A 23,571-nucleotide genomic window follows, 5' to 3' on the forward strand; every position below is an offset into this window, starting at 1 on the left:
ATCCAAAAGTAGTCCCATGACCAATCATGGCTTTGCTATTCTTGAGAAGATATTTAAAGAATTTTCCTATATAAATCTATGCAAAACTTTGGTCGGCCATTGTGGCCCCGCCCTTCACCCCGGGGCCATGATTTGAACAAACTTGAATCTCTACTACCTGAGGATGTTTCCATATAAATATCATCAATTATGGCTTTGCTATTCTTGAGAAGAAGATTTTTAAAGAATTTTCCTATATATTTCTATGTAAAACTTTGGTCGGCCATTGTGGCCCTGCCCTACCCCCGGGGGTCATGATTTGAACAAATTTGAATCTACACTACCTGAGGATGCTTCCATATAAAAATGATAAATTATGGCTTTGTTTTTCTTGAGAAGAAGATTTTTAAAGAATTTTCCTATATATTTCTATGTAAAACTTTGGTCGGCCATTGTGGCCCCACCCTACCCCCGAGGGTCATGATTTTAACAATATTGAATCTACACTACCTGAGCATGCTTCCATATAAATATGATGAATTATGGCTTTGTTATTCTTGAGAAGAAGATTTTTAAACAATTTTCCTATATATTTCTATGTAAAACTTTGGTCGGCCATTGTGGCCCCGCCCTACCCCCGGGGGTCATGATTTGAACAAACTTGAATCTACACTACCTGAGGATGCTTCCATATAAATATGATCAATTATGGCTTTGTTATTCTTGAGAAGAAGATTTTTAAAGAATTTTCCTATATATTTCTATGTAAAACTTTGGTCGGCCATTGTGGCCCCGCCCTACCCCCGGGGGTCATGATTTAAACAAACTTGAATCTACACTACCTGAGGATGCTTCCATATAAATATGATCAATTATGGCTTTGTTATTCTTGAGAAGAAGATTTTTAAAGAATTTTCCTATATATTTCTATGTAAAACTTTGGTCGGCCATTGTGGCCCCGCCCTACCCCCGGGTTCATGATTTGAACAAATTTAAATCTACACTACCTGAGGATGTTTCCCCATAAGTTTCATCTTTCCTGGCACAGTGGTTCTTGAGAAGAAGATTTTTAAAAAATACCACCAAATTTTCATTAATTCCCAATTACCCCCCCCCCCCCCCTTGAATGAGGGCGTGGCCCTTCATTTGAACAAGCTTGAATCCCCTTCACTCAAGGATACTTTGTGGCAAGTTTGGTTGAAATTGGCCCAGCGGTTCTTGAGAAGAAGTTGAAAATGTGAAAAGTTTACAGACAGACGAACAGACGGACAGCTAGACAGACAGACGGACGCCGGACAAAATGTGATCAGAAAAGCTCACTTGAGCCTTCGGCTCAGGTGAGCTAAAAATATATAAATAATTGTTTTTTCGAGGACAAATAATTCTTTTGACTAAAATGCCACATTCTAATATGTGATGTTTTATATATAAGGCTTCAGAGTATAGATAAATGCTGCATATTGAAAATAATGGTGTTTGTTCGATAATAATGAACAGAATATGTTAAATTTTCCTTTTCAAAAATAAGTTTTGAATCATTTGGACAAACCTTAATATGTACATGGTAAATTGTAGAACATGCTGTAAAGACAGCTTATAAATACTGAAAATCTAAAGAGTAATTATAAATACCCGAGGATTTGTTTTTCCTTGTGTTAAAAATGTGGAAATTGTTCATTTGATTCATCTTTGAGGCAATAAAAATATAAATACTGCACTTTAACTATAAGTAAGATAATCAAAGAATATGAATACGTTATAATTTCTTAGATTCTCTGATTAAGAAAAAGATTTTAACGAATTTATTTGCATGTGTAATGTTTGCATGGTTAATACATATATTGTTCTGCATCTTTTTCTCGCCATCTTCGTTGTATAAACTGTTCATTTGTTTTACCGAGGTAAACTACACGAAATTTAAACCAGTTTGAAAAACTAGTTTTAAACCTTTAACCAAAACCTGAACCAGTTCATGTGCAACAAATTCGCCCTTAGTCTATGCCCCTTTAAATAAAGAGTAAAAATATCAGATAACATTAACAAACACAGGTAGACACATATTATGAAGCTCAGCATCCGAAGCAGGTAGGTTAGTGTTCACTTAGATCCATCATCCATGTAAGTTTGCTCCAGGCAGAGCTTGCAATTTTCTTAAGAAAGGACCTGCTCCAAAACTTTAAAATTACCTGTTCACCCATCTAGAAAATCTCCATCAGATGCAGCATCGGAAGCAAGTGTGATGGTGCCCATCCCTAGATGCATCATCAATGCAAGTTTGGTCCAGGTATGGCTTATGGTTACTAAGGAAAAGACCTGCTCCTAAAACTTTATCCTTGTCACCCATCTAGAAAATCTACATTAGATCCAGCATTGGAAGCAAGTCTGGTAGTGTCCATCCCTAGATGCATCATCCATGGAAGTTTGGTCCAGGTATGGTTCATGGTAACTTGGGAAAAGACCTGCTCCTAAAACTTTAATCCAGGGTGGCAATGCTAGGCCGACACTGATACAGGGGTATAGCAAAAGCTCACCTTTACTTTGTTGAGGGGAGCTAAAAAGCACTTGCTGATTGGAAACATACTAAGAGTTAAAAATTTATGACAGAAACAAGTGCCTGTGGGACTATATATACTACCTGAAATGTTTAAAAAAAAAATTTTAAACAATTATAAGGTACCTTTATTGTATAATCAATGCTGTGTACTGTTTCAAATACAGTACCAAACATACAAATAAAAATAAATAAATCTATGGAACGTTTTAACATTAATACATGTACTACAAAGTATGAACATAACAGAATAAATATATTTATATTCAAATTGCTTTCCCTCAAAGGGCCAGAGAATATTATACATACATGAAATTCAAGGACAAACTACTGTAAAAAATAATTTCTTTTAACAATATCTTGTACCGTACAGCATTGATAAAAAGTTTGTAATTTATTTCTTTGAAAATTTGGCTATTGAATGCAACGGTTCAAACTTTTGGACAATATCTCTGAATCTGAGATACATTTATACATTCCCATGGAGTAAAATAAATAGGTTTAGTGTCTCTAGGACTCTATAATTGTACAAATAATTGTAATAAATATGTATTGTAGCTGTTTTAATACCTCGAATAATATGGCATGAGTTATCTAAATATTTAATATTCAGCTTTCACTTCCATCATAATTTCATGTTTAGATAGAGAGTTCTCTTTTAATAGACTTATTCTTCATATAAAATAATAAAAATAAAATAGCAGAATCAAAAAAGACTACATACATAATGTGAGTGTACTGCTTTTAATACAGATTCAGGGAGTTAACAAATGGAATTTAAATATATTTAAGTGAATGAATTATTCTTTGCGCCCTAAATAATATGTTCTTCAAACTGTCAAGGGGAAACTTATTGAAATACAAAGTAAATATCTGATTAGTTTATGATCATTAATTTACATGTCATACATGTATGCTTGAAATATGAAGAATATGAAGAATGTTGACAAATAAGTAAAAAAGAAGAGAAGTCTGGAGTAACACTGGTTCCTCATAGTCAAGAAAATAGTACCCCAGGCTAAACTATCTCCTCAATGATCATGGAAACAGCAGCCGCGAATTAAACTGTTTCCCAATTGTCAAAGGAAACAGTAGTCCAGGCTTATACAGGTTCGTCATTGTCCAGGGTATGCACCTTATAGAAATCATTTAAAATGCGCAGGATTTCTCCGATGGCAGTGATGTTATTCTCCATGTCTGCTATCAAGGAATGTATAAAGTCCGCCCCTTCATTTTCTTCTCCGGGCACGGCTAGTAAAGAAATGAACACTTCACGACTAGGTAAGGCCTTCACTGCAACCTGTCAAATATTTGGACATTCAAGTCAAGTTTAACTGCAGCTTTTCAGTAAAATGTAAAACTAAGTTATAATGAACACACTAATGACTTATAATGAATTCACACTTACAGCAAAGCAAATTTCACACCATGAAGTTATGTATTCTCATGAACTTGTCAGCTTTAAGAAATGTGTTTATAAGTAATCAAAATTGTTAGTCCTTGAAATTTCTTTAGGAGAGTGCCTTATTGTGAATTAAAATCAAAAATACATCTTTTTGAATACATGTATTACAAGAGGCCCAAGGGCCTTGAATCGCTCTTCTGATAAATTGTACAGTCTATCACTTCTATTTGAAGCCTCTAAGTATCCTAAGATGCATGAACTGACAAAGTTTGATGATTCTTGGCCAATTAGGACTGAAGATATTTCTGAAATCATATAGCTATAAAATACCATAATAGGTCACGGTGACCTCCTTTTGCTTTGAAACTTTCTGAGGACTCAAAGATGCATTAATTGACTGATGGTTCTAAGCCAATAAGTACCTCATATATTCAAAAGTAGGTCACTGTGACCTTCTTATGGTTGACATTCTTTGAACACCCAAGTTGCATCAACTATCAGAGTTTGATGATTCTAAGCCAATAATTGCTTAAGACACCGAAGAGATAAGACGTACTTCAAGTTGCTCCTGCTTTTACCTGAGATACCTATAGTGTTTTGATTTCGATTATGATTCCTGTGTTTACAAACACAATGTAGAAGATCAAATGATGGATGAAAGCTCAGGTTCAAGCTTTTTCAGATCAATTTTGGATTCATTTTCTGGACTAACAAATCCAATAAATGACAGTCAGGATAAACTACAAATCAATGTGGATTTACCCAGCTTCCTAAAAGTAACCACCAACAAAAGGAGCATCACTGTGAGTTTTGAAAAGGTAAAATATGACGCCATTTTCTCATATCTTGAACATGAGCTAACTTTTGAGAAAACTACTAGAGGAGATGGCCATATTTTTAAGACTGATTGTAGATCGGTTACGGCTACAATATACAGAAGCACCTCAGTACTACACATCCAGGGTAGTTCAGCGACAACATGGTGTGAGAAATTCCTTGAAGAAATAAGTGTCTATGCCTGTGATATTAACGAATCAAATATAATTCTATCTCAGCCACCACCACATATGGCATCTACTCCTATGAGAAATTCATCAAGTTTTGTGCAGTGTAATGAATCAAAAGAATGTAGTAAGTGTGGTGATTCTGCTCTGCGCGTGGAGGAACTTTCGTTAGTTGTACATCGTCTAACACAAGAAGTTGAGTCTTTAAAAAAAAAACTGGGTGAAAATGTACAGAAAAACTTAACCAGTTCGAGTACTCAAACAATTTCGAAAGTCGTCAAGAACAAAGGCAATTGTACCGATGATCTGCCGAAAGGATCCAACAATGTCGCTTCTAGACATGTGCAGTGTGACAATGTTCTTTCTGAAACTTCTAAAAAAGAATGTTCAACAAATACAGAACCTGAACCACATGTGTACAGAAAACCAAGAGGGAATTCCTTTCAAAAATCTCCCAATTTGAGAAATCAACACTCATCATTGGCAGTTCAATTCTGCAAAGAATTAAAACCCGTGGGTTAAATTCAAAAGTTAGAGTGAGTACGAATAGGGGTGCCAGTATCTCATTTATTTGTAAAAAACTTAGTCAATACGATGTTTCTTTTCTCGAAAATGTAATAATTCAGGCTGGAGGAAATGATATCTCAAATCAGCGAGATATGGAAGCAGTGGAAAACGACTTTTCCGAAATAATAACGGATCTACGGAAGAAAAATTCAAACATTCGTGTTTTCGTTTCTGAAGTCATGCCCAGAAAAGATACAGTGGTCACCCGTGTGAATGATACTATCCGCTTTGTATGTGAGGAATACGGTGCAACAGTTCTTAAATCTAGTCGGATTTTTAATGACTGGAATTCCTCATTGTACTGGAAGGACGGCATACATTTGTCAGACAAAGGAACCGCCTCTCTGCTGAAACTTTACAATGAACATGTCTCAATTCTAAAGCAGAATCAGATGCAACCTCCGCCCGTGTCCAGGAAGTCTACATCCTGTTACTACTGTGGGGAACAAGGCCATTCATCCCGAAATTGCCGACATGGTAGCAAAGTAGACTGTTGGTATTGTGGGGAACCTGGACATAAACAAAAGTTTTGTCCATACTAGAATAGGGGCAACGAATGTCAGGCCGAATATACAGAAAATAATTCCTTAAGTCTTCAAAATAATTTTTTACCTCTCCAAACTGTATGTTCAGAATGTAACAAAATATTATGTATATGCGCTGTGAAAAATTCCCCCACCGTTAAACTTCCCCAGGTAAAATATGCACCTCCAAAAAAAAAAAAGAAATTCCCTTAACGCTACGCAAATATCTATGTCTGAAAATGAGATTAACAAAAGTCTTGCATGTGAAAGTCTTGATTCAAACAAAACTATAAGCATAACAAATAAATGTACTCCGGTGAACACCGGATTTGGTCTTGTTAAAAAGGGTTTGCGTTTTGGAAATTTTAATATTTGTCATCTTGTACCAAAATTGGATGAACTGAAATTAATGTTACAAAATGAGCGATCTATGGATGTGCTGGGGCTTTGTGAGACTTTTTTACAGGACCATATTAGTGATTCAGATTTGAGTATAGATGGCTATGTACTAGAAAGAAAAGATAGACAAAATAAGACAGGCGGTGGAATAGTAATTTATATCTCAAATGATTTATCCTATAAACGTCGAAAAGATTTAGAAATCAGTAACATTGAGACAATATGGGTAGAAATCAATTTAAAGAACACAAAACCTATACTTTATTGTTCCGCATACCGCCCACCATCAGCACCCTCCTGCTGGGTGGAGGATCTAGCGAGAGAGATAAATTGTGCCCCCTGCTGTGATGACCAAGAAATCATACTTACAGGTGATTTTAATGTAGATCTGCTTAAAGACCCCCCTCAATGTTGGACATCTGCTCTAGAAGAATCTGGACTTACTCAACTAATTACCATACCTACTAGAATTACTAACACCTCATGTACCCTTATTGATCATTTTTACACTACCCAACCTGATAACATCTGCGAAATTCAAGTACCACCCATAGCTATCTCTGACCATTACCCTGTTTGTGCAACCCGTAAATCTAACAGCATGCAGCGTAAGGGAAAACACATTGAAATTCAATACAGAGATTTTAAAACTTTTAATGAAGAAGACTTTCTCTCCGATTTACAAAGTGCCAATTTTAATGTTCTTACAAATTTGCAAAATCCTAATGATATATTGGAAAACTTCTACAGCATGTTTAATACCATTCTCAATAAGCATGCTAAGGTAAAAACTAAACGTGTAAAAACCGAGTCTCGCCCTAAATGGTTAACGCAAGAAATTAATGATGCTAGACAGTTACGAGATTACTATCATCAACAAAAAGACTTTGATAATTTTCGACATTTGAGAAATAAAGTTACACTTTTGATTAATATTGCAAAATGTACTTATTACAAATCAGCAATTGAGGAGAGCTCTAATCCTAGAGAAATGTGGAGCTATTTCAATCAATTATCTTCTAAGTCAAAAAATATTTCTCCCACTCTTATTAAAGAGAATGGATCAGAAATTGATGATTTACAACGAATCGTAAATGTTTTTAATGAGCACTTCACAAGAATTTCTGGCAATTTATTTACTAAAAAACAAAACCATAGCTTTAATTCTCAAAAGTTAAAAGAATTCACGAAGTCCAAACTCAATGATGAAAATGTGTTTAGCCTACTTCCTATAAGTCAGGACGATGTCTTAACTATGCTACGTTCACTTGACATTAATAAATCAGCAGGTGTAGATTTCATTGGTCCTCGTCTCTTAAAACTTTCTGCAAATGTAATTTTTAAACCCTTAACTCATCTCATTAATACTAGCATTACTAATGGCATCTTCCCTTCCCAGCTGAAACATGCTAAAGTCACCCCCATATATAAGAAGGGCGATAAAAGTGATCCCAGTAACTACCGCCCAATATCTATTTTACCAACTTTGTCAAAAATTTTTGAAAAGCATATTGCAAATCAAGTACGTGAATTTACATGAGCCTTTGACCTCATTATGAGCTCACAGTCTGGTTTTAGGGAATTCCACTCTTGCCAAACAGCACTAACCAAACTTACCGATAACTGGTTGCATGCAATGGATCAAGGGAATTTAATTGGCATAGCTTTTCTAGATTTTAGTAAGGCGTTTGATTTAGTCAGTCATGATATCTTAATAGAGAAATTACGCCATTATAATTTTGATTCACTTGCAATTAAGTGGTTTCAGTCTTATTTAAACGAAAGGACCCAAAGTGTTAAAATTGGCGCATGTTCTTCCGATATCTTACCTATCACAGCAGGGGTACCACAGGGATCCATTTTAGGTCCACTCCTATTTTTATTGTATATAAATGATCTTCCTTTATGTGTAAATTACTCTAATATTGATATGTTTGCAGACGATGCAACTCTGCATTTACCTAACAGCAATGTACATACTATTGAAACACATTTAAATTCTGATTTATGTGAAATTGAAAACTGGTGTTTACAGAATCAGATGATACTGAACACAGACAAATCAAAATGTATGCTTATGTGTACCCAACAAAAGAGATCACGATTAAATAACCCAGTACTTGATGCAAAAATTTCTGGCAGAAACTTGGAAAACGTTGAAGTTGAAAAACTCCTAGGTATTCAGATAGATCAATCTCTTCAGTATAATTGTCATGTTGATACAGTTTGTAAATCATTAAGATACAAGTTATTTACGCTCCGTAAAATTAAGAAATTTCTTCCATTAAGTACAAGAAAACTCTTCTATAATGCATACATTTTGCCTTCAATAAACTATTGTCTTACAGTCTGGGGTAATACGTCCAAATCTAACATCGAGAGAATTCATAAACTTCAAAAACGTGCTGCTAGAATTATTCTTGATGCAGCACCTGACCATTCATCTAAACCTTTGTTTGAAAAACTAGGATGGTTAAATGTTTTTGAGTTAGTTACGTTTTATAAATGTATTTTATTGTATAAAACTTTTTGTGGTATGAGCCCAGAATATATCCAAGATCTTTTTATTTTTCACAGTTCCGATTCCTACTCATTGCGTTCAGAATTGAATTATAATCTTCGATTACCAAAGCATCGAACAATCCTATTTACAAACTCTTTACAATATTCAGGTGTACATTTATGGAATAATCTACCATTACATGTTAAATTATCACCATCTTTGCCTGTTTTTAGAAAGAATTTGGAAAGAGTTATAATCAGCCAACGTCTGTAATTTTCATTATTATAGATGTCCTTGTTATTGTTATTACTACGTCTTTAAATTCTGTATATTGACTTATTTATTGTCCTATATTTCCATTAGTTTAATTTGTACATTATATATACATCCGATTATGAAGATATAAAATGAGCTTATCATTGTTCATGTACTGTGTATATATGTTTGATTGTACCATTTTATGTATATTGTTTGAATTGTAGAAGGCCCCGGGGAAGAATAGTACTTTGTACTAATCGGGTTACCTTCTTTAAATAAAGCATTATTATTATTATTATTATTATTAAGTACCTAAGATATTTAAATATAGCCATAAAATGTCAAAACTAGGTCACAGTGACCTACTTTTTGGTCGACATGTTCCGAAAACCTAAGTTGCATCAACTGACAAAGTTTGATGATTCTAAGCCAATACATACCTGAGATAATCCAAAGTAGGTCATTTCGACCTACTTTTTGGTCAACATTCTCCGAAAACCCAACATGCCTCAAACTGACAATGTTTGATGTTTCTAAGCCAAAAAGTACCTACAATACTTAAATATAGCCATAAAATTCAAAACTAGGTAACAGTGACCTAATTTTTGGTCGACATGTTCCGATAATCAAAGTTGCATCAACTGACAAAATTTAATGATTTTAAGCCAAAAAGTAACTAAGATATTGAAATATAGCCATAAAATGTCAAAACTAGGTCACAGTGACCTACTTTTTGCTCGACATTCTCCGAAAACCCAAGTTGCATCAACTGACAAAGTTTGATGATTCTAAGCCAAAAAGTACCTAAGATACTGAAATATAGCCATAAAATGTCAAAACTAGGTCACAGTGACCTACTTTTTGGTTGACATTCTCCGAAAACCCAAGTTGTATCAACTGACAAAGTTTGATGATTCTAGGCCAAAAAGTACCTAGGATACATAAATAAAGCCATAAAATGTCAAAAGTAGGTCACCGTGACCTACTTTTTGGTTGACATTTTTCGAAGACCCAAGATGCATCAACTGACAAAGTTTGATGATTATGGGTCTGAAAGTATTCAAAATATGCCTTTTAAACAATTTGAAAAACAAATGCCTGCAAAATACAAAAAGTAGGTCACAGTGACCTACTTTTTCATAAATATGTTTTAAGGCCTCAAGATGCATCAACTTACAAGATTTGGTGATTCTAAACCTCTCAGTATCTGAAATAATGGAAATAAATGTTTTACAAAAGATGAGCCATAAAATTCAAAAAGAAGGTCATGGTGACCTACTTTTAAGTTGACCTTGTTCAAGGACCCAAGATGCATCAACTGACAAAGTTTGATGATCATAGGCCTTAAAGTAAGCAAAATATGCCTCCAAATGAATTTGAAAACAAAAGCCCGTAAAATTTAAAAAGTAGGTCACCGTGACCTACTTTTGTGTTAACATGATGTGAAGTCCTAAGATGCATCAACTTACAAGATTTGATGATCCTAGTCTTTATAGTAAGCAAAATATCACCATTTTTATGAAGTGTAAATTTTGGTTGACTTTGAAGTAACCTTGAGACCACGCCCTTTGCCCCAGGGTCATGCCTTGAACAATTTTTAATCTTCCACATATCGCGATCCTTGTATGTAAGTTTGGTGAAAATCTGCCCGATGGTTCTGGAGAAGAAGATTTTTTAGCAACCAGTACTTTTGGTTTTATTTTCCTGATTATCTCCCCTTGTTTTAGGGTCACAACCCTAGTTTTAGTATAAAAGGTAGCCCTTGGGCCAAGGATACCCTGTGACAAATTTGACAATGATTGGCCAAGGGGTTCTTGAGTTATGGCCCATATTCTAAAAAGTTAACGCACACCGCACGACGCACACCGCACAAATGGCCATAGCATAAGCTCTTTGAGCCTTTGGCTCAGAAGAGCTAAAAATGGCAGCCTTAGTAAGATAAAGTATGTTTACAGCAAAAACGCCCCTGACGACCCATCCATGGTACGGCCTCAATGATTTACTGTAGGCGTTTCCTGCAGCTAGCGACAGGTCCTGTTGATTGTTCACGATTTCTTGAAGAAATTCCTTGATGAACTCTAATCCTCTGTAAATGTATAATTCAATTAAAATTATTAAATTTAGTCTTAATGTCTCCAGACATAAACATTTCATGATGCTGAAAATTAATTTTCCATGCTGATCACTCCTTTGCATGAACTGGACATCCAAGAATCCCTGTGGCATTACTGGGTATTGTGTCAGTTGTGAGAAACTGAAGATGTAAATCACTTACCTTTTCATCCACAGAAGAGCGACCGTGGCCGAGCTGGACAATCTGTGTTGTTTACAGTCCACCTCAGCCATTACCATCTTCTGCAGTGTGGTGAATGAAGAGGGGTTTGTAGAATATTTTTGCTGTATTTTCTGAAAAAAAGTTTCTAAACAGTTTCATTCACGACTCTAAAATATAGTTTAAAATGAAATTATTAATTCAAAAGTTGAAAATATAGTGTTTAGGAAGCAGAAAAAACTATTCTATGATTAAATTATCATTACTCTTATATTTCCCTGAAAGTCCATTTTCACTGGGGCAAAGGCAGTGCTGTTTAATTTGTCTACAAAATAAAATAAAACAATGAGGATGCTAATCATTTGTGAAAGCTTATAAGAAAATAAGTAAAAGTTAATATAAACATTGATATAATTACATCTAACTACTGCACAGGCTATTAAAAACAAACAAAGTTTAATACTGTATGTAGAGATTTAACAACGTATACACAGGAAGTTTTTATATTCTTACCAAATATAGGAACGATGCATCTACAGGCTGACAGAAAATGATTAATAGGAATTCCACCGTCTGCTTCTAACTGTATATCCATAAAACTGAAAGTATTCCCCATGTTTTCTATGTAAGTTAAATTTCTGACACATTTAGATGAAAGTTGAAAACCCCCGAAATTCAAAGTTTCATAGTTAAGACATAAAATTATAATTATACACACCTGGCTTTCATTACAGAGAAAAAGTTTGGAATTCTTTCATCAATGGCATCTTTGAACTCTTCGTCACCATTCTCTAGACTTTCTGTTTGTAAGTTTTGTTCTGTGGCTGGTGACATTTGTTCTGTATGGGTGTGAGTCTCTGTATGTAGGGGATGTACGTCGTCAGATTTCTCTGTTTGTGACAGGGGTGACCTGGTTGACCTTGACCGAGGGCTGAGTTTGTCAGGGGAACTGTCTGAAACCGTCCGTCTCCTGGAGGAAACTGCAGGTGGATACTTGTCTGACACAGAATATGATCTCGACTCCTAAACACAAGTTTGATAAATCTATTATACACCAGCATTTAATAACATTTGGGTGTTCTTTTTAAACATAAAGGTACAGAGTACTTTCTTATATTATTCATGAAGGCACTGTACTTTTTGATATTTCAACATATATATAATGACAAGTGACAATAATACATGCAATGTTCAAACTGAGTGAAAGGAAAAATCCAAACACGTGTGAGTACCTTTTTCTGTGGTGTTTTTAATGTTATTAAGGGGAATGGTGAGTCACTAATGTGTTGGTGTGGAGAATCATATGCAATGCTGGCATTAGCAATCTTCATACAGTCCTCCAAAGTAGAAATAAATGTATCACAAGTGGCACCTAACAGTGATGTAGCTTCATTCAACTTCTGAAAAAGAAACAGGTATTGAATTAATAAGAAGTGATATCCATCTTTTGCATTATGTTTCAGATACTCTAATACTAACGTTTGTGTACCTAGAGTCCCTTTTCTTAAATGCCTACCTTTAGCAATATTCAATTTACTGCCACAATCAGAATTAACACTTTATTGATAATTCTAGCCTCTTCCCCCTAACCTAATCTTTATTTACTATGTATCTTCCCAATCTCTGGACCATCTTACTTCTATGTCCATTGTGCTGCCTCCTTGGGCTACTGACTTCACTGAATGAACCTGCTGCATCAATAGATCACAGTACAGTCGAAGTTCTGACTTCTTAGTCTTTATTATGTCTGGGGAAACCTCTCCTGTAAATAAAATGAAATGTGGAAAACCTTTCAAACCTGTATGATGACAGATCGAATTATGAATATTCTTGAAGTGCATTTTCTATCGCAAGTTCTCAATGGCTATAAAGGCAGATGCTTCACTCATCTGTTATAAAATATAATTTCAGCTAATATTGAAAGAGTGTTAACTGTAATTACTGATTTTAAAGGTACTTAGACAAAGATTTGAAGTCAATATTTTCTCTATAATATTACGACTTATATATTTTAATAGCATTTCACACAAAAATTAATTAAAAATATTATTTCATTTAAAAGCTATTAAAACTTCAAATTTTTCGGCGGGTTTGATTGACACATGCTTGCACTTTCACAAATTTTAACCTTATTCTTAATCCTTAGGAAAAGTGGCAATCTTGTTGCTTATTAATGAGAAATATTAAAACTTTTATCCAGAAAAATAATTTTATTTAGAGTAGAAATGTTAGAAAGCAAAACTCCTTCACAAGTATTGTCATTCCAAACTAAGAGTTGCGTACAGGGTTTAGCAAATCGAGCACACTCGTGTTATGTACACAGTTTTTGTAAACAGGGCTCGAGTTCTGTTTTTGTTTATGTTTACAATTCACGGGTGCGTTCTAAATCGTCAGTCTGCTTACCACAACTGCACGGACTGACAATATATTGCGTGTTGTTTTGCTTTCGAACATGTCTACTCTGAATTTTCTGGATAATAGTATTAATATTTTTCATTTATACACAACGAGATTGCCACTTTTCCTAAGGATTAAGAACAAAATTAATTTGTAAAAGTGCAACGATGTGTCAATCAAACCTGCAAAAAAATTTGAAATATTAATATCTTTTATATGAAATAAGATTTTTAATTAATTTTTGTGTGAAATGCTATTAAAGTATATAAGTTGTAATATTATAGAGAAAATAATAACTTCAGATCTGTGTCCAAGTACCTTTAAACATACTTTTGTTTTTCTTGAAATTTTATTGCAGAGGACTGCAAAATATATTTCTAGCATAAGCAATTTTCTTTCACATTAAGTCTGTTTTAAGTGATTTTAACCTGCACTGTCTTTTATTCTTCCATTTGTGAGGGAAGCTTTGGCGGTTCCTAACGACACAAGCCACCTCTGTCTCTCTTGTGGATTTGACGCCCGAAGATAAAAGTGGGACTCTCCAGGAATAATCAAATCTAACCGACATTTGTCTGTTGAATGGACTAGGAAAGAAACAGAAAGTGTAAATAATGTTTACAATATTTAAACATCTTTTTAAATAATTAAATTATATCAATTTATGTAAGTAAAATTTGGTTTATATAACAGTTTATTGGAACTGTGAATTTACTTCACTTCAATTATTTGTAATTAAATTGTTACGCAGTTAAACTATACAGATATCATGATTGTTAGAGTATACATGTACCTACCATTGATATCGCAGACAGCCATTCTGATGGATCCCTTACATCCAAGGTTGACTTCCTCCTCTGATTTATAGTAAGAAAGAATTCCATTGTCCAGAACAAACCAGCGAGGCTGCCAACCTTATACCAAAAAAAAATAAACATTTACGACTCGTCTTTAATAATGGCTGGCTGATACACAGGCACTAGGTATTCTCTTTAAAGAAGTGGACAGGCTATCACCTACATCCGGATGTAGCCGATAGCCTGTCCACTTCTCTAAAGAGAATAAGGCACTATATAGATAGAAATTTCTATAAAATGATTTTTTATGTTAACTTTTCAAATTAATCATGTTAATGGTACAAATTACATCAAAAATATGTCCCTGGAAAAAACAACGAGACTAAAAGGTCCAGGGTAAATGTAATGGTGGTAGTGAAGGGTCCTCTCCTCAAGTACCTCCAACAGTCGTCACAAATCTGACTAGTGAGAGTTTTTGAAATCTTGTTAAAAAAGTTATTCATCAACAAATCTACAACAAAATCTTTTTTATTATTGGACTCTTCGACTTGTTTGATTGTTAACTTTACCTGTCAAGTAATTGGTCCATTTCAGAAGCACTCCTTCCATACTAGGGAAGTCCACACACACCACGTCAAGGCTATGAAAAGGAACACAACATGGTTTCCTCGAATACCATTTTATGCCATCGTCAAGTTTTTTGTATTTCTGTATTTACTATTTCATCACATGTATACTGTCTGTACGTCAGTCTGCACACTATTTACAACAGGTGGAACTGGCGTTGGCCTTCACCCTTTCGCGTGGCATAAACTTCCGGTTTGTAGTTAAGTTAACTGTGTCGTGAGGTGATTCGACTTTTGATCATTTTGCAATACCCCGGGGAACATTAACTTGCAAAATTGGAAATATACAGCTTAAGTCACTTCTATCTGTTACAATCAAAACATTCAGTGATAGTGGACTGAACGATTTTTAAATAAAGTTGTCCAACAGTTTTTAGTGAGAATAAGTATAAAACTCATGCACTCTTATAATCGGTAACGGGTTCGTTCGCCCGATCTACCTGTTCGCAGGAGTCTGTTCGCCCGAAATATTTTTCGCCCAATATCTTGTTCGCCCTATATGTGGTTCGCCCAATATATACTTATATATGATTGTATATATATGAATTAAAAATTAACATACGAGTATTTTTTTTTTTATATTTATTTCCTTTACGAACTTGGATTTTTTTCCTCAAATTCTGATACGACGAGCAATGTTTAGGCCTATTTAGTCTAAATTAATTTTTGATTTGATTCTAATGATTTTTTGAATGACTAAGTGTTTGAACTACAGTTAATTAGATGATTAATATCAATGTTAATTAAGGGGGATACATCCGTGTAATTTTTACGAATTGCGCTATGTTTTGAAAACAATTAAAGGACAGGTGTGACCGCTAATACTAAAACGGGTGTGACCATATGCATAACGTCTGACGGATACAAAGACGGACTGCTTTATTTTGAATGTACAAAAAAATTAGGAAAGAAATTCATTAGATTTTATTCGTCATTAAATTACGGCGAACGGACCCTGTGCGAACAAGTTTTAGGGCGAGCGGACTCTGGGCGAACAAAAATCGGGCGAACGGGGAATCGGGCGAACAATTTTTAGGGCGAACGAACATGGAACCCTTATAATCCTAGAAATAAGATATATTGTCATGTTAAGCCATGACCTGACTCGACAATCCCCCCTTCTAAAATCAAATATCTCCTGAAAAATAATCTTTGTCTTCTATGATCTTTCGCGTTCTTAAAATTATAAGCTAAAACTCATATTATGTAAACTTCAAACAATTTAGTTGATTTTTAGATCAAACATTCACTCTTTGCTTTGAAAACAGCTCAAGTGGATTTAAAATGAATTTCGATCTGCAATTTCAATCCTATGTTTTCCCCACGTCCGCGTCGAATTGTACCCGCCCATTGCATTGTCTATCACTGAATGTTTTGATTGTAGCAGATAGAAATGACGTAAGCTGTATATTTCCAATTTCCCCAGTTAATGTTCCGCGGTCTTATCACTGTCGGATCCAGGAATCTTGAAAATGGGAGGGGCTACTAATTTTGAGTAGGGGAGCCCACAATCACAAAAATGCTTTATTTAAAAAAAAATCTTGTGTATATTTTGGACACAAAGTAGTGGCGGTGGTGGTGGTTGGGGGGGGGGGGGGGGGGTTATGGTTCCCTGCATGGCCATTGGCAGTGCCGTATAATGATTTTGTAACATCTAGATATTTCGATTATTATTTCATAAACCTCATTCCCGGCAGTCACGCATTTTAACGCATATACCATTATCTATTTCTAACATAAAATCACACATACGAGGGGTTATCAAAAAGTTCGTGGACTGAGGCTATAAAATTAGTACTATGTAGTCTGTGCTTTCAAAATTTATATGGAACATAAAACAACAAAAAATAAAGAAATGTTGAAAATTTTAGCCTGATACGTTCATTATTTTCCAAATTATATTATAAAATGAAAAGGACAATATATGATCACCCGGCGCTGTCGTCGTTTATTTTCATGACGTCCGATAAAGTCATTGTTTTTTCATTGTCCGCTTCTTCTACCTCATACACTTTCTTGATGAGAAACCCTGGAGCTAAGAAAGGACTTAAACCCGCTTTGTTTATATGACTTTACAATGTCATGAACAGTGGCCTTCAATGAATATAATATTCCAAATGGATTAATACATTGGGAGAGATCCGCGCTTGATTGTGCCGGCACATTTTGCTTTTGGGAGTTCAATATCTACAACGCATGATCAACGTCATTTTTTGACGTGATTGATTTTTCACACTTGGACTGCACATCGACATTAACTGTGTATCCCTTTTCTCTCTGAATCTATTTTGACATTAAAAGACAAGTACTCTGGATGCATTTTATTTCTCTGTAGCCAGTTTCAACATATTTTAGGTTTATACAAGTTTTTTTAGGGACAAAACTTTATAGATTATTGGAAACGGAAACCCCTCCCCCCTTTTGACGTCATTTTCAAGGCCTCATTTGTTTGGCCATTCCGTGTAAAATTTGTGATAAAATTTCATAAAACTTCCAGAATGAAGTGAAAATTTCGTATTTTATGTAACAATTGTGTCCAGACACATACCTGTTTTAACGGGATTTTTGGATGTCAAATGACCATATCAAAAGAGTTTTTTTCAGTAACACATAGGTCGCAAAAACGTCGTGTTCGAGGTTGCGCCGCCTGGACATACCATTGCTTACAAAAATATCACTAATTTATTAAAAAATAAAATTTATGATTTATGGTTTATTCTTTAGATAGAAAAGATGATGCTTATTAGATATTTTAAAATTCATTGATGTGCTTAAAGCGGTTTTAATTTTATGACGCTAGTCCACGAACTTTTTGATAACCACTCGTATATACCTTTTCCCCACAATCACACATTTTTCACGCACTTTCAAAAGTAAATTTAATCTTAGAACAATTTACTGCCGATCCCCTTCTATTTAATACTTGCTAAAATCTAATAAATAAGAAAATTTAAGCTCTTATTAAAAAAGATTACCATCATAATTATTAACTCATAACTTTAGAAAAAAAAAAACTTGTACCGATCTAAAAAGTGCTTGCAGGGAAAAGGCAATGTCATAACCACTTCTATGACGTGTATATTGCATGTTGCGTCACAGTTCAGTAAGATGTAAAGAGCTGACAGGTGTTTGTGGACAGGACCACCCCCCTCCTTGAATATATACACAACGGATCTACTGATATTTTTCAATAAGAAATATTCTATTATAGTACTAGCATATATATTTGAAATGGATTCCGTATGGAAAATCCAGAAATAGCGTTATATTAATTAATGTTAGTTGCGGTATTTTAATTATCAATAATCCTTTTTCATTCCTACGATATTATTCAATATATTCATTTCAATTAGTTTATTGACAAATTAAGGGTCCTCTTGGGGGAAAGAGAAAGTACATTCACAACATTTGTACATAACGATTATAATCATACATGAAATACAATATGCATATACACAAGTTAATTGTTAGGTCATTATTTACACCCTGAATGCTAATGGATTTTCCGATGTTTTTATTTCGATCGTGAAAAGGAGCACGGCAGGGGTTACTCACTCCTCCATGGAACCTGATCCCACTTCTGATGTTTTGGAGTTCCCTGTTTGTTCTGCTCCTAATTTATATTGTGTGAATTGACCTTTGAGTTCGACATTATCTTTGGGCATATATGATCCATGTATTTCATCCAAATTCCAGGCATTAATTATAGTGAACAATAAAAATAAAAATGAGCTGATAAAATTACAAGTATGTATAGGATGCTTGTTTAGATTCAGTTTTACATATATAATTATTTCAACAAAATTGATTCTAAAAAAAATTGTCAATATATTATTACAACGTTGATTGTGGTAAACATAGCATACCGTGCAGTACTTTGCAAAACTATGTCATTTCCAATGTAAAGAACCTTTAAAAACAGTCATTTTTTAAACAACAGAATGTCATTAGCACTCAGTCTTATTCTAGTATACAATTGGTGCTGTAATTTGCCATTGTTGGATCAACAGACATCCAATCTCTACCCAGAGTTGTCGTTCGCTTCGCTATTAGTGGAACGATAACTCTGGGTAGAGATTGAACAGACATGATCATTGCTTTATTAATTCGCCCACGCCGCAAGTTCCTGAAGACCATCTTCTTCATTCTCCTTTTTCCTTTCCCTATGGACTAAAGGGAAAATGGAATAAAATCGTTTTAATTTTTTGACATCCAGACAAAGGAAATAAAATGAAACAATCAGAAAATTATTTCTTGCCACACATTTTACCTTTTGATGCTGTATCCGGTATAACGAGATCGTCCCCAGACTTGGCAGGAACCGGTTCTAACTTCATCAGTTCCTTTGTAAGATCATCCACCTCCTCCTCCTCCATCATCTGACGCAATTCTTCCTCCAGTTCGTCCTGAAATTGTATTTTGAATTTTGTTGAAATAAGCCTAGAAGAAATATTTTTGATCGAGGGGATTCATTTTATCACTTACGTCATCATCTGGGCCAATACGCATGCTTATGGCTTCCCGGGCTTCTCGTGCCAATTCCCTCTGTTCTTCTATATCCTCCATTAAGGTTTGTATCTTATCTACATCTCTGTAAAAGATTATTCAGACAAACAATGCACAAATTCAGTGAAACTTTGACCCATACACCTTGTCGTCAAAATGCAACATAGATTTCTATTTGAGGCTAGATTCAGTTTCTGAGTTATCTTTAAAATTACCGAGAATATGATTTTCCATAAAATGATTCAAATTGTCCGCAGCTCTAAGCCCTACGGTCCACTAAAGAGTTTTAATTTCATGGTAGTCTTGAGCAGTAAAAGTGTTCTATACCCTTTAACATAGAATATAAGTAAAAAACAGTGTTTTCTGTTGATAACTACTTCATTGTCTTTCAAAATTTCTCCAGAAGAAATATGGAATATTACACATATGGTGACAGATATTGCTTGTAAATATAGTTATCTTGTATACTTTTCTCGCTTGTTTAAGTTATCTTGCATGTAGGGGGCAGAAACGTGCCACAATGTATAAAATATAACATATGATTAAATCATTACGTACAATTGTAGATTAGCTTTCTGGAGGGTTTCCTTGGCGATTTTCATGACTTGGAGAACAGTGGTGGTGGTTCCCACATTTTCTAGATCTTCCCTCTGTAGCTCGATGGTGGACAGCGTATTATCAACTTCAGCCAGCTGTTTCTCAAAATTCTTCTTTTTCTTCAAGGCTTTTAAGGCAACTGTGTATCATAGAGTAAAATTCAATTCATTAGAGGCATTGTTTTATATTTTGAAACTTAGAAACAGTGGAATTATTAAAAACCACATTTCATTGTTTTAAAGTCCCTTTAACTCTCCAACTAGCCAAGTTGAGATCGATCTACCCTACATTATATACTCGATTCCTTAACATCATAAAAATAAATTGTTACTAACAAAAAATGAATTGCCGGAACAAGCTTAATTATGATCTTCCAAGATTCCTATCCTAGCTTACCCTTTACAAGAAGGATATGGAGATAACGAACAGTATTAAATCTCAAAGTCCATAAAACAATACAGAATAAGAGCAGAGCAAACACGGACCTCCGAAACATCAGAGGTGGGATCAGGTGCCATGGAGGAGTGAGCATCCCCTGCTGACCGGTCACACCCGCCGTGTGCTCCTTGTCATGATCAGGAAATAACGGAAAATCCGTCGTCAATTCAGTGTATAAATAATGGAATAACAATTACTATGAAAAATGTCAGTCAGCATTTGAGTCAATAATAAATTGTAAATTGTATTTGTTGACAAGGTCATTGTATCGACCATAGAACGTACGAAATGATGACTTTTAACGAGACTGCTGATATTCTTGTTTCATTTACTTGCTTGTCAATAATTTACCTCGGTTTAGAAATTGTTCCTATACGTTGAGCAAGCTCTTGCCTATCGAATCATCTGAAATATATACACTCCGTATGCAAGGTATATATTTCTGCATGAGTTAGAGAAGCTGACGATAGAAAAGTTAAAGTCATCACGTTTATCATATAGCTCGGTTGTAAGATTACCATTAGGTAATTATCAAGTAAAATATCCAAGTATGAAACAGATGTGTCAGACTCTGTGGTACAGTGTATCTTTTATCTCAAGCTCACCAGGATATATCGTATCGACGTAGGAATGGAAATTACCATTTTTAATTGACAATACGTCGACGTCGTCGATATATCTAAATGCTGAGTTGAAAGCCACAACAAGTGTTTTCTTCTTTTTACGCATGAGATTTCGCACAAATTCTGCTTCATATGAATATAAAAATACAAACATTTTAACCGGTGTAGAGGAAAAACTTAAAAACATACATGTATTGCCAACTCAAAACTCGAAACCTCCAGGAAGTATTATGCCGATTTGTTTTTGTATTCTTATGAAGCAGAACTTACCTACATGAGAAAAAGCACAAGAAATGTATTGTTTGATGATATTTTTAAGATTGATCGTTCGTTATCTTCGCCTTTTCCCGATATATATATTTATATATATCCTGGCGAACTTGAAATTAAAGATACCACAGAGTCGGACACCGATTTTTAATAGGAAGGTCGTAATCGACAACAATTTGGTGAGACAAGAATATCAGCAGTTTCGTTTAATGCCATCTTTTCGTACGTTCTTTGGTTGATACAATGACCTTGTCAGCAAATACAATTTATCAATAAGACAATTTTTCCTATACTTATTATTAGGCCATTATTTACAAACCGCATTGTCTACGGATTCTTCTGTTTTTCCCGATCATAGCAAGAAATTAAACACAGAGGGGTGTGACAGATTGGCAGGGGATATTTACTCCTCCATGGCACCTGATCCCACCTCTGATGTTCAAAGAGATCTGTGTTTGCTCTGCTCTTGATTGTATTGTTGTACAGAGTTTTGAAGTCGAATACTGTTCATTATCTCCACTGATCTCCATGGAGAAAAAAGTGTGGTTTTAATTGGGCTTTATTGTGCCTTTTCAAAAAGTTATTAAATTGGCTTAAATATGAGTAGCAAATTATGACTTTGATAAATCATGAAAGAATGTAACATAAATAAACTCATTTCAGTGGTTATTTTCCTTTAAAGGCCTATTTCAGTTTTGGGATCCCATGTTAAGCAAAAGCTTTACTATAGTAAACATTAAATCACATTTCTCGAAATCCTTGTGGGCAATGCATGTGCTCTATATTATCTGAAGGAATAATCCATTGAAGATTTATGACTTCTGCAACATTTTTTTGGTCAATTTCCCCTATTTTCTTTAATGTCTTCTGCAACATTAAAGAAAGTAAGTGAAAACTGACAAATTTGGCAATTAGGGGGTCATACATGATTGTATGAGAAAACGATTTATATTTAATAAATATAAATCGCTTTCTCAGATGACCCCTAAGTATTATTTATGTGTTCATACAGCATGGGATTTCAATGATACAGAAAGGACAGATTCTAATTTCCTGCATCACTTTTATATTTGAGAAAAATACGGATTTGTATTCTTTGTGTAAAAATTTCATACCTCGTTTGTTTTTAAATCCGGCGCTTCTCGCTTTTTCAGTCTCTTGCTGGATGTTTTCTTCCAGGTACACAGATTTTTTATTTAATAATTCCTCCAAATCACGTAGTTTTTGGATCGCTTGTTCCGTGGACACAGTTTCACTCTCTTTCCCCCAAAATCGACTCCAAAACTTAGAAGCCATTTCTATCGACGTCGAAAAAAAAACATATAAATTAATGGAGGACAACTCCTGTGTATTTATTTATAACAATTCGCACGTGACGACATGTCATCATTTCGAATATAGAAACTTACAACTTTTTAAATTTCCAGATAAATCATGATTAAATTTCAAGAGTAAGTAAAGATCACACGTCGGTCTACAAGTGACTCATCAAATCTAATCTATAAGTCTTCATAGAAAAAATAAATTCCTTCCGATGCAAACTATTGTTGAAGATGTAAAAAGCATTTTACTTGATTGCCCTGCATATGAACATGTTAGATAAAAATAATCATAAATACTAACATGAATATCTTATCTTATTTACTTAATCCACATATCCTTGTATCTTTACGAAACAATTATCAGAGATCTTGCTACCAATTTATATAACATAATATTCATATATATATTTACACTGTGTAAAAAGCTTTTTATTCAATAAATGAAATACAGTATTTCACTTTTGAAAATTATAAAATTGAATTTTGTTTTTATGAGAAATACATTGAAACTCGTAACTGAGGATAAGGCATAGAAT

At 34.4% G+C, this 23,571-nt stretch overlaps 2 protein-coding genes across 3 annotated transcripts; both read right to left on the bottom strand.

Moving 5' to 3' along the window:
- Nucleotides 1-3,262: 3,262 nt before the first annotated feature.
- Nucleotides 3,263-15,456, bottom strand: LOC134238214 (pleckstrin homology domain-containing family A member 8-like). The gene is made up of 11 exons (XM_062720327.1): nucleotides 15,223-15,456; nucleotides 14,654-14,770; nucleotides 14,288-14,443; nucleotides 13,100-13,224; nucleotides 12,695-12,862; nucleotides 12,181-12,485; nucleotides 11,976-12,061; nucleotides 11,729-11,787; nucleotides 11,466-11,596; nucleotides 11,144-11,276; nucleotides 3,263-3,830 (listed from the first exon to the last, which is right to left on the bottom strand). Exons 1-11 carry the CDS (start codon nucleotides 15,260-15,262, stop codon nucleotides 3,633-3,635), a joined length of 1,518 nt encoding a protein of 505 aa, XP_062576311.1. The 5' UTR covers nucleotides 15,263-15,456; the 3' UTR covers nucleotides 3,263-3,632.
- Nucleotides 15,457-18,618: 3,162 nt separating this feature from the next.
- LOC134238239 (charged multivesicular body protein 4b-like) lies at nucleotides 18,619-23,259 on the bottom strand. Of its 2 annotated transcripts, XM_062720359.1 has the most exons (6): nucleotides 22,829-23,259; nucleotides 20,344-20,521; nucleotides 19,765-19,870; nucleotides 19,550-19,685; nucleotides 19,363-19,449; nucleotides 18,619-19,300 (listed from the first exon to the last, which is right to left on the bottom strand). In XM_062720359.1, exons 1-5 carry the CDS (start codon nucleotides 23,007-23,009, stop codon nucleotides 19,382-19,384), a joined length of 669 nt encoding a protein of 222 aa, XP_062576343.1. In that variant the 5' UTR covers nucleotides 23,010-23,259; the 3' UTR covers nucleotides 18,619-19,300; nucleotides 19,363-19,381. The 2 variants fall into 2 exon arrangements, with proteins under 2 accessions (XP_062576343.1, XP_062576342.1); XM_062720358.1 differs by having other exon boundaries at nucleotides 18,619-19,449.
- Between the last annotated feature and the right edge of the window lie 312 nt (nucleotides 23,260-23,571).

The sequence above is a fragment of the Saccostrea cucullata genome, unplaced genomic scaffold, assembly GCF_032062105.1.
Source record: "Saccostrea cucullata isolate Sc308-1 unplaced genomic scaffold, CSIRO_AGI_Scuc_v1 ctg570, whole genome shotgun sequence".
NCBI lineage: Eukaryota > Metazoa > Mollusca > Bivalvia > Ostreida > Ostreidae > Saccostrea > Saccostrea cuccullata.

Bases quoted from the DNA above. Each gene is read 5' to 3' on its own strand.
- LOC134238214 (XM_062720327.1), bottom strand. From the start codon at position 15,262: ATGGAAGGAGTGCTTCTGAAATGGACCAATTACTTGACAG. The intron at 12,486-12,694 runs GTACTCACACGT...ACTTGTGTTTAG, and splicing joins TAAAAACACCACAGAAAAAG to GAGTCGAGATCATATTCTGT. The intron at 11,277-11,465 runs GTAAGTGATTTA...ATACATTTACAG, and splicing joins GCTCTTCTGTGGATGAAAAG to AGGATTAGAGTTCATCAAGG.
- LOC134238239 (XM_062720359.1), bottom strand. From the start codon at position 23,009: ATGGCTTCTAAGTTTTGGAGTCGATTTTGGGGGAAAGAGAGTGAAACT. The intron at 19,871-20,343 runs GTACGTAATGAT...AATCTTTTACAG, and splicing joins CAGAAAGCTAATCTACAATT to AGATGTAGATAAGATACAAA. The intron at 19,686-19,764 runs GTAAGTGATAAA...ATACAATTTCAG, and splicing joins GTATTGGCCCAGATGATGAC to GACGAACTGGAGGAAGAATT.